The 11,749-nt window shown below is 36.9% G+C and overlaps 1 protein-coding gene across 2 annotated transcripts in view; it reads left to right on the forward strand.

Moving 5' to 3' along the window:
* LOC114661848 (transmembrane protein 184B-like) overlaps nucleotides 1-11,749 on the forward strand; it is a 59,114-nt gene that overhangs the window by 43,161 nt on the left and 4,204 nt on the right. Inside the window, exons 4-9 of one of the 2 annotated variants that reach the window (XM_051934561.1) lie at nucleotides 4,513-4,603; nucleotides 5,121-5,196; nucleotides 5,582-5,673; nucleotides 6,266-6,435; nucleotides 9,141-9,335; nucleotides 9,837-9,857. In XM_051934561.1, coding sequence (XP_051790521.1) covers nucleotides 4,513-4,603; nucleotides 5,121-5,196; nucleotides 5,582-5,673; nucleotides 6,266-6,435; nucleotides 9,141-9,335; nucleotides 9,837-9,857 — 645 coding nt within the window. The remainder of the gene's footprint in view (nucleotides 1-4,512; nucleotides 4,604-5,120; nucleotides 5,197-5,581; nucleotides 5,674-6,265; nucleotides 6,436-9,140; nucleotides 9,336-9,836; nucleotides 9,858-11,749) is intronic. The other variant, XM_051934562.1, reaches the window with a different exon arrangement.

An 11,749-nucleotide genomic window follows, 5' to 3' on the forward strand; every position in this document is an offset into this window, starting at 1 on the left:
TTAACTAATAAAGTCTGATGGAAATATACTGTATGGTTAATGGAAGAATTGGTCTGTTTCAGTCTCCTGATGGTAGCTTAATGATTCTGTCTAGGATAAGGCCTCGCCAATCCTGTCATCCTCCAGGGTGTCTTTTATTAATTTGTTTTTCCTCTTCTTTCCAACTCAGTGTTTACAACACTTTTGCAAAGTTGGCCTGTTAGTTTCCAGCTAAGCAAAGGTTAATAGATCTAGCCACCACTTTGTGTTCCTTGCCTGGACCCTCTCTTTAACATCCTGTTGACCCCTTTTAATCTGACAGGCTAACCCAACCATCCCCCGCAAAAAGTCATTCCTGATTCCCTAAATTACCCCTGGTTGGTGGAGAAAATGCTATCCTGTCCCTCCACATCTTAAAGCTTCGAAGTCATACTGTATGTACTGTGATAGAAAACAAATTATGTAGACACTGGAAAGCATTTTGCCTCTGGGAGGTCAAAGAAGAAGATAAATATAGAATCAGGAACCCAGTGCCTCTGTGGAACAGCCATGTGATCTGATCCTCACAGGTTAGTGGAGGCAGCTGTAAATCTTCTTCCTTCTTACAGATATTCTGCTAAATCTGAAGATGCTGTCTGTCAGATTAAGGTTCAGTGGAGAGAAAAGCTGCTGTATAATCTATGTACTGTAAGCCCTGTGGAAGCTGCAGATTCCTGTTTAGGCAGGTCTTGTTGAAACTCCAGGTTTTATCCTCATTCCCTTATTACCTAATTCCACACAAAAAAGGTTAATACTGCTAAAATCAAATTTGGTAAAGAAATTGTTGTCTAGTCATGGTTTTTTTATCTATCTCTCTCTGTATCTTTCTCTCTCATGCATGTTTGTGTCTGCTAAGCTGATGTGTTTGTAATCAGTCAGTTATTAATCCGATTTTGTAAAGCTGTAATTGAATTTGTCAAAGGAGGAAAAGCAGTGCACAACAACCACCTCTAAATCAACAGGAGCCCACAATTCTCTAGAGGTCTGCTGTCATTGTGTAGAGTCAAGATCTAGGCCCCAGGCACACTTTCTCAATGTCAATATGGATCCTCTGGAATCAGTAAATGGAGCTCCCATAGAGTGAAAGATTAAAAAAAAAAAAAAAAACTTGTGTGCAACAGATAGGGATTGGGCAGTGTACATCCAGAGGCTGACCAGGCTGATTTTAATTAAGCATGATTGGTCCCCATGGACATGTCATTTGTTCAGCCCTTTTTTTTAATTTGAATGTATCCTGTTATTTTAAAAAATCTAAACATGCTTGGTAAGTGATTTAATTTGATCAACTATATAGTAGTCATCTTTCCATATCAAACTCAAAAAAATTACAGGGCCCTTGCAGAGTAGATTAATTTGCTGTGCTTGTGGCTTAAGAGGCATTATAACACAATGTCTACAAGTATAAAACTCGCATCATATATGGCAGGCCATGGCCAGGATTAAACACTCCTTAACATGTAAACAGGCAGTTTAGTACTGTGGCAAATGAACAAGACTTGAAACATAAAGTTACCAGTTAGTTGTCACCTTTTAGCATGTGTAACAAATCAGACAAAACAAGACAAAGGTTTGGGGTCTCCCCCAACCCCCCATATATCATAAATACTGCTATGAAGCAAATAGTGATTATACTGAGTCATCTCAAAAGATTGACTTCAAAACAGGACTGCTGAGTTTGGAAAGTTGGAACATTTTTATAGCTGGGAGGAAAGAAGAGGCAGTTCTTTGGAGCAGTAGCAGGTGGTGACATCAGGATCTGGGTTGTGAATGGAAGTTTTATATTTGGAGGAACTGGTGAGCAGATTATGAAAGTTTTGCGGTTCTGTAGGGTGAGGGGAAAAAGTACACTCTGCCAACCCCCTATCTGGCCTAGTATGTTTGATTAAGCCCCTTGCCTGTATGATGCATGTTATTTAACCTTCCCATGATTCAACTGTAAAAAAAAAAAAAAAAAAAAAAAAAATGCCTGTAAACACTTGAAATGTATCCTGGTCTAGCGGAATTAAGACTGAAGCCAGGAATCGCCTCCTTAAGTAAGGAGCTGAGATACTGGGACAGCTTAGCTATTAGGTAAACAAACCGGAATGATGGACTGAATGGTTTCCTCTCGTTTTTCCAATTTTTTGTTTCTTATGAATTAAGTTGAATCTTGTAAGTTGTCCTGGATAAAAGGAATCCGCCAAATACAATAATAAGTCTAAATTAGTGTAGCCTACCTAGTTTAGTGTGTTCATTACTTAATGAGGTAGAAGTATATAATAAATAAGAATAGTTGCATGGAATATTTGAAATGTATGCTTCAATTTAAATGTTTAGATTGTAAATGGTCTAAATTTTAATGGAAATTTGTCATTTTACCCCCTACGAGCGCTCAATAGAGAGCTAGATCCCCAGTAAAAGTTTACAGATCAAAAATAACATGTTCATATTCACTGAACTTGAAATTATCTAAAAATATACCCCACATGCTTGTGTTTGAAATGTGTCATTTTTAACATTATGGAGGTGGCTGTTAGAGGGTTTGTACCACAGGTAAAAAGCCAAATATCAAAAATATCTTATTTGTGATTAGCAACCAAGAAACAGCATGAAACAACTCTCCACATGGCTATATAGCCAATGCAGAGTTTTTCAAAGTTTTGTGAAAAGGTGTAACTTTGACTCCTCATATCCCATTAGGTATTAAACACCTGGGGTTGGTTGATGTTGCACACACAACCTCAAGTTCTAATCATATTTACTGCAGACACCTATTGGTTTACCTTTTATCATAAATGTGTAATTTTCTGCACAAAATATGGTTATAAAATGGCTTAAACATTAAGGTTTTTGGGGTCTAAAATGCCAAAAATGGTTTGAACCCTAGAAAAACTAAATTAATTCATAATTCTTTTGAGCACAATAAAGTAAGCTTGGAAAAAAGACCTGTTTTATAGTACAGTGGCCATGCTGATAGCACTGTGTAAATGAAACATTGTTTGAGGAGGCTGTACATGGTGGCTAGTTAAAATTGTGTGGAGAGTTGGTGTATAGTAATTAGATTTGAACAACATTACTGTGTCTACGTTGCCTCTTTATTTTCTTTTTAATTCTTTGATTGTCATTGGTTTTTAAATGAAGGGACAACTGGGGGGGTGGGTAGCAGCACAAAGTGGTGAAAGAGGAACATCTGCTGCTGAAATGCATGCTTCACTGTTCACGATGGCCTCCAGGCTAACAAGCATAGCAAGCTGAGAATAATGGTCTAAGTGCACGCACTGTAGGAAGCAGACAGTCAGCACATTTCAACTTCAGCATATGTCATGTTGACACAGTGGCTATATAGCAAAATGGAGGTTTGGAGAGGCAGCAGTTCCTGTTTGTCTGGCTCTCTGCTACTCTGAGTATGAACAATGGTTAAATTGTTGTTGGTCGATCTTTGTAGTGTGTCTTTCACATCAAGCATCAACACAGTGTGCTTCACTAAGAAATGAACCAAGACAGCAATATAATGCAGTGCTTTCTCATATTTTACTTTGAGCCAAATGAAATGTTAAAATTAGGTATCAGTGATTGAAATATTGAGTTGTCTCAAATACAAACAGATAAGGTAATATTAGGTGACCTGTGCATAAAAGTGACAGGCCCAGTACCTCTTAACTTGTTATAAGCAAGACCCTAAATTTATAAGGTGACTTCTTTCCTAAACTTAAGTATGTTAAAAATATATTTATCAATTTTTATATTGTCTTTGATTGGTTTAACAGCTAAATAGGAAAAGTAGCCTGTGGCCCTTAAATGTGTGGTCATTGTTATGGGGTAAGAAATCCTAGTATACTTTAAGGTTTAAAATATTCTTTTAGTTTTTAACTGCCTAATTTAATTAAACTTGGACCAGGAGACTTTAAAACTAAGCTAACATTGGTAACATCATTTTCTTTAACTGGTCTTGTTTTCAAAGCCAGTAAATATCTGTTATTTAACATAGCTGCTTTAGTTAGTTTTGATTACTCAGTAAGCATTGAATCCTATGGGGAAAACCATTGTCTGCTCCGTTGTGACATTTATTTCTTTATCTCTTCTTTTTTTTTTTTTCTTCAAATATGCCACTTGTAGCTTAAGAGTCACACAGAAGTCAGTGGTGAAGCCTAACTTTTTAGTTACACAAAAGCCCTAACACTTGATTATTTATTTGCTTAATTATTAGGCCACACTGCCACTGCTATACCCAGCAACAGTTGTTATCAGCCAAAGCTTTTATCTAAACTGACCTTTGAGTGATATGTGCACAGTAATTTTTTGCAGTCTTACAGTGAGTCATGATAGGAACTAAGCAAGCACCACCGCCACTAGGCCAGTGGATTTTTGTAGATATTTCTGGGCTCGCATTTTGATGCTGAATCTAATACTTCCTAAGTAAGAATGCTACTGGAATTTCCTACTTACTGATCTTAATTTTTCATTCTCATAACACTCTCTTGCTTTCTCTCTCTCTCTCTGTCTCTCTCTCTGTAGCATTTGTCATCTACAATTTCCTGAGCTTGTGCTACGAATTCCTTGGAGGAGAAAGCTCCATCATGTCAGAAATCCGAGGAAAGCCCATTGAGTAAGCAACTGTGCCAAAGTTTGATGCGCTTCGTGCATTATTCCCTCAATATGAAAATGAAGAACGGGAGACTGGGAGGCCATTTTCATTACTATAAAGTACCAATTGGTTTCTTTCTAACAAAAGAAAATAGTACAAAATTAATTAAAAAAAAAGTCCCCTTAAGTCGTAGTCTAGATTTTTTCAAAAGTAAAATACTTCATTATATGTTCATGCATTTTTATTTGGTAAGCTTTGAATTTTGAACTGTAAAACATTAAATTATACATTAAACCACCATTAAAGTTACAGATTTTGAATGATTTGTGTAAATTGCAGTTTATGTACAGTATGCTGTTTTGCCTTAAACACATTTACATAGACATAAATGAATGCATAATAAATAATATGGAGATTAAAGGAGAAAGTGATGTAGAAAGTTTGGACAAGTTAGAAGTCTTTATAATTTTCTTTAAGCAACTCTGCAGTCAGTTCAGATTTTAATGTTTTCTCTGACCTATTCTTTTTTTATTTACAGGTCCAGCTGCATGTATGGAACATGCTGTTTGTGGGGCAAGACCTACTCAATTGGGTTTCTTCGCTTCTGCAAACAGGTGAGCAGCAGCACACGACTATTCCTCTACAAATGCTGTCTATGAAAATCCTAGTTTAGTGAAATGCTGTGTTTGAGAACTAAATTGTAGTTCATTTATTTTTTTAAATTAATTTAGCTAGTTTAAAGATGTAATTCAGAAATCTAGAGCACAGTCATTGGTCCATGACTCCTGTTTTAGTTATTAGACATTTCCCACAGTTTGCAACCTGAAAACTTTTTTTTTGTTTGTTTTTTAAGAATGCTACAAAATGTATAGGTCTTCCCATAGGTGTGCTGGTTTTGCTTTTTCCCTACAGTGGCATACAGACCATCTGTCTTGAAACTTTGCTGTTGTGTTGGTTGCTGCTTGTCCCTGAGGTTCTTTGCTTTTTCCACCCTCTTAGGCCACACTGCAGTTCTGTGTTGTTAAACCCCTGATGGCAATGATTACTGTGATTCTACAGGCTTTTGGGAAGTACAGAGATGGAGACTTCAAGTAAGTGGCACTTCCATTACTGTGAAAAGCTGAGCATCTCTGGTTGGTCATTGTATTTTTTTGTTGTTCTTATGGTGTTTGTCGTGAAAATAAAGGGTTGGATTGGCTTGGTAGTTAATATTTATAATCCTAGTCATTCCAGATCTGGTGAACCATCTGTGTGGAGTTTCTCTGCCTATCCATTCCATTCTAACAAAATAGAGGTCTATGCCACATTTTATTATTTAAACGAGTTTATTCTTAAGTATTAACAAACATAATAGTATTAATATGTTTGTTTATGGTATTCAGTCGCATTCAGTTTTAGTATGAATATGTTTTTCAGATTGTTTACATGATAAGTGTTCATTGAAGGAGTACTCATAGGATGTACCTGTTTTTTCTAGCACAATTATTATGAGTCATTCAAATTCACATACTCCAGCAGCAGCATACTGATAAAAAACAATATTAAATTAAAGAGTGATAAAAATGCAGGTAAAACAGACAATAACTGTGTATAATGTTAACGTTTATCCCCCCCGTATTAGTCTTTCATCATAGCTTCCTGGAAAGTGGGAAGGGTTCCAACTTGTCTGACTTTCTCTTCTAGCGTGGCCAGTGGATACCTCTATATCACCATCATTTACAACATCTCAGTCAGTCTTGCACTGTATGCCCTGTTCCTCTTTTACTTCGCCACACGAGAGCTACTTAGCTCTTACAGTCCAGTGCTCAAGTTCTTCATGGTCAAATCAGTCATTTTCCTCTCCTTCTGGCAAGGTGAGTAGCACATAAAGATTATTTCTATCACCTTTAACAGTGTCTGATTTTTTTTTTTTTTTTGCACACAAATGTTCTCTGACCCAACGCTGTTTTCCTCAATAGTCTCCTCCAAATTACTGTTTTCAGCCAGGAATTTGTGTGTATTTATTTGAACATCCCTTACACGATTGTGACTTTAGAAGGATCCAGGGCCTGTGCGCTTCAGTGATGCTTTGATGTATCATTTTGAAATCACTGTGTTTTGGCTTTGGCTAGTGTAATTTAAGAATGGGGGTAGATTCATGGATGGGACTAGGCATTGTTCAGGGAAACTTGGTCTTTGGACAAGAGCCGTTATTTCGCTGGTGGTGAAGGTGTAAAGAACTCATGAAATTGAAACATACTGGTTAAATAATAGACTCGCCCCAAGAAGCAATACTTCTTTAACCAGACTTCTTGATTGACTTAGGATAATCTCTATTCTTCTCATTCCTTAAATTTACTTAAGGCAGAGGCAGTGGCGAATGTACTCGCAAACCCCTGGCTGCACGTTGTGTATTTGGAGTTTGTACCACTGGATGAGGATTGCCTTATTATTACTTTGATTTTCTAAAAACGTCTTTGACTGTGTGCACTTAATGATTATCTAGAGTATTAAGTTTTTTTTTTTTTTTTTTTTTTTAATTTTTTTAAAGGTAGGCAGCACTTCTTCACCAACAAATTTACTATCGACTCTTTAGTCCTACCTGGGAGACTTCCAAATTTAGATGGAATGTTACAGAAAGTGCCAAAGGGCCATGGTTGATGAGTAGGGATGTTGATGATTAATTTTAATGACTAAAATGATTAATTTATATAATTTGCATTGGAAAATGTAATTGTCTTGCTGCATTTTAATGCCTGGCATTGGCTTCCTTTTAGACATATTGTTTATTTAAATAGACACATGAAGGCAGTATTTAGGCTACACATCAGATCATTTTTCATCCTTAAAGAAAAATGTCTTCATTATAAATATAATGAATTAAGTAGTTTGGTTTGGAAGAATTTTGAGCAAAAGTTTGAAAACATTTGCTGATAACTGTCATGCTGTAGTGAAATTTAGAAGCACCAAATTTACAAGGCACTACTATATGGAAAAGAAGCATGTCATTTGTGAGGTTTCCTTGCAGTTAGGTTTTGTTTCAGCAGCACTAGCCAGAAAAGAACTGATTAACAGCGGTCAAATCACACACAGGGCATGTAAAGTGATTGAACTAGAAATGTTTCCAGTCACTGTGGTTGACAGTAAGGACTTTTGTCAGCTAATCAATTATCTTGAGCCAAAGTTAATTATAGGCAATATCACCAACTGTACAGGAAAGCATTTGACCAAGAAGGCACAAATACTGAAAACCCATCTAGTTTCTGCAAATCATGCTGCTGGTTTTGAGCTGACACAAGACCGATGGTGTGTGTGCTGGTCAGTCCTAATTGATCTCACAGATATTAAGGAATGGAATGGCTGGTAGATGCTTCCTTTTAAGGTTATGTTCAACTCTTACTGCCAAAGGAGTTACTAGTGAGGCTGTTGACTGGGAATGTCTAATGGTCCATTTTCGAGAGTTCACTAGTGCAGACATCCGCAGGAACTTGTGGGTGAAAGGTGGTCCTATAACTTATTAGCAGACGGAAGTGATTTATAAAGTGGTTTTCATTAACCCTTTGCGGTCATTAGGCCAGAAAACTGGCCTTAGTAAAAAGTGCGCTATAGGTCGTCAGGCCACCGCTGGTGGCCCTGCAAGTTTCTGACCGATTTGCACAGTCGCCTGGTCGAGAAAAGTGGCCTGTGTTATTCCTACGTGCTTGAAAAAAATAACTGCTGTAATTATTGGCGTTTTTTCAATAATTAATTACGACTAATGTAGCGTGACGTTGAAAATTAAATACGACTGCAAAGGGTTAAAGGTAGAGACCACCCATGAATGGTTAACAGGAGTGTCCTTAAATTTGTGGTACCAGTCAGCCAAGATAGCAGCAGCTTCAACAGGAAAAGAAGAAAACCCACACAAAGGAAAGACGTTTCATGTCCTTGGAGAATACCTTGTGTAAAACCTCAAAGAGCCTCTAGCAAATCATTTAATGACACAGAAGAGGTAGATGGTTCATAGTCCTAATTTAGGCTATTCTCTACTAACATAGAGAAACTTTGGTCTCAACTGTGTATAGAGTTGAACAAAGAACTACAAGGAGAAAGTTCCAGGAGCTTTGATTAGGACTGGGTCAACTTCTGTAACTGAGGCCATTGTTCTTATTAGAAGACTACCTGAATAGCTTTTCACTGTGTGGCTGAAATTTAGCCAGAAATGCCCAACACCTTTGATATTCAGTGGGTATATTAATTTTCTTGTGATTTCCTGCCCTAATATTCCAAAATGAGACCAAGTCTCCAAAAATATATGTTCAGGCTTGTTGAAGTCTAGTTTTCAAAATTGTTTCTCCCCCAGATATTAAGTAGGCTGTGGCCTACACAGGAAAAGCTAAAAAAAAAAAAAACAATCCTTAATTGTCTTCCATACCAAATATTAACAACACACAAAGCAAATCTGGAGTACCTGACTCTCAAATTGGGGTTTACAAACTCTTGTCAATGATGAATTCTGTACTCCGCTGCACGTCTGCATGAAGTGCAGGACTTTACCATTCAAAAAATACTAATTCATTTCACTTTCTTTTTTCTGCAGGAATGCTTCTTGCCATTCTGGAGAAATGTGGTGCCATTCCCAAAATCAGCTCTGCTGAGGTATCGGTTGGTGAAGGCACTGTTGCTGCTGGATACCAGAACTTCATAATCTGCATTGAGATGTTCTTTGCTGCCATTGCCCTGCGTTATGCTTTCACGTACAAAGTATATGTAGACAAAAGGCTTGATGCTCACGGTAAGGCCCTTTATCCTTTTATTCCACAAACATCATTGAAACAGCTATTTTCTTCCCTAGCCCATTCCTTTAGTTTTTTGCATAAAATGTTATGCAATGAACGTCTGCACTGACTTTATAAATACAACAGCATGACTTCAGTGACCTTGTACCATGTTGAAATGTGCTTTCATGTGAAACTGAACTCCACCAAGGGAGAGGATTCCCACCCTGTAAGTTAAACTACAAAGAAATGGCAACTGCTCCTTAACCCGATCACTTGTGGCTATTTTTATACGTCACACTGAACAGAAAAGAAGACAGCTGTTCACTTGACTGCTGTCTGTTAGTGTTCCATCTGTCTGCCTAAAAGAAGTGAAGGCACCAGGCCATACAGATGATATAATTTGTTTTGCCATTTTTGAAGTATGTGACTAACCTTACTCTACTTGTTTCTGCTTCTGTCTCCTACCCCCCTCTCTTTCTCTTTCTCATTTTGCTGCTCTGTTCACAATGGCACAGTCCCTACTTATGGGCCCTATGGTAGGTCTCGTCTGCTCTTATTCTTTTGCTAAGGTGTGCAAGTGTGCTTTTGTAGACTAACTACCATCTATTGACTCTGGTAATACAGGATGGCTCTTTGTGCGCATTAGTCAGCCAGTGCTTTAAAGATTATTCTCTATACAGTGAAAAACATGTCTCATTTAATGTTTCCATAAATATCATCTAGAGGGAAAACTAAATGGCATATTTCTTAGACAGATTAGAGGTGTAACCACATTGTTTATCAATACAGCAAAATCTAGGCAAGGAAATTTTGTAGTGGTAGGACAGTTATGGTTGTAATTTTAATTTTTTAGGCCTGTAGTTAATTTAAGCAATGCTTTTTCCAAGTTCACTTGCAGCAGAAATTGTCAGCCATTTTAAGCAGACAAACTGCATATCGGCATGCTCATGCTGTACCTGTCTTGTCTCTGTATGGTGCACGTCCTGCGTGTAGATTTTGTTTTTGTTTAGTGTCATGAAAATGTATTTCTTATTACCGAGATGGTATAGTCATCTTGAAATTGTGATTGTCAGTAAATATGCAAAACTGAGTTCTTCAAATTCAAGGCCAATAATGATAATTGATCTTCTCAGTTTTGTATCTGCCGATACTCATCTCAGTTTATTACTTCCTTCATGCAATCTTTTATTTACTATAATGACAACAACCACCAGTCATTAGACATACAATAGTTTTGTATTTACCTTGTATTAAATAATTTTTCAGCACGTATTGAGGCTGTGCCACAAAATTCCCACTAGAATGTACAAGGATGAGTGCAGTGGAAGGGATGAACTTTTTATCTCAGCCTTATTTGTAGTGGAAATACTCTGTGCGCTCTGGCTGTTATATTCACCAGGTGCTATCATAGCATGAAGAAATTTGAAGGTGCATGTTTAAGGAGGGCACAATACAGAATCCAAGGTGTGACTGGAGATCCCACATTTGTGGGGTTTTCAAGTGCCAGGGTGTGGTAATGCTTCTTAAAACTTTTAAGATAATATTGCTTTTATGCATTAAACCAATCGGGAGTTTCACCCCCTTTTTTGTTAGAAATCTGTAGAAACAAAGACATTTTTTAGAAATATTGCAGAAGCAAAAAAAAACACTGTCAAAGACTGATAAAGCATGATAGTCAAAAAAAAAAAAAAGGAAAAGCAAACGTAATAAAAATCATGATAAGTTGAAATAAAATCTATGGTACATTAAAGAATAATTCATAACCAGGTTACGCATATAAGTACAAAGCTTACTAAATACAGACTGCAGCATTTTATTGAACATACTGTAGATTAAAATTTCATTGCTGTTAACTAATCATTATTTAGTTAATGAATTATCTAAAAACTAAGCTCCTTTATAAAGAAGCCACCACCAGTATGCTAGAGTGCTGCCATGTTTTTCTGTTGTTGATACTGTGTATGCTGTACAATGCAACATTATTATGTGAAAGCTTATAAAATGTATACTGTAGTTATATTATTTTTTAGAAAGTAATCTGTATAATTTGCCCAGTATGTCACAAAAACTTAAAGTAATATCTTTAAAAAAATAAAATGCAAATTATAAAGAGGGTAGAAATGCCATGTAGCAGAATCATTAGGGTTAGCACTCTGTCAGGAAAGCGGAACACATCTTAAGACTCCTCACACCCCGCTCATGACATGTTCCAACTGTTGCCATCAGGCAAAAGATATAGGAGCATCAAAACAAAGACTAATAGACTGAATAACAGTTTATACCCTGTTGCTATTAGGGCACTAAATGCCACCTAATCACCTCCAATGCAGCAGTGCAATAGATGACATCTTGTGCAAGTGTTTCATGTGCAATTTAAGGTCTTATGTTGAATGTTTGTGTTCTACCTTATTTCATCTTATTCCTTTCT

Source organism: Erpetoichthys calabaricus, chromosome 12, assembly GCF_900747795.2.
Source record: "Erpetoichthys calabaricus chromosome 12, fErpCal1.3, whole genome shotgun sequence".
Taxonomy (NCBI): domain Eukaryota; kingdom Metazoa; phylum Chordata; class Cladistia; order Polypteriformes; family Polypteridae; genus Erpetoichthys; species Erpetoichthys calabaricus.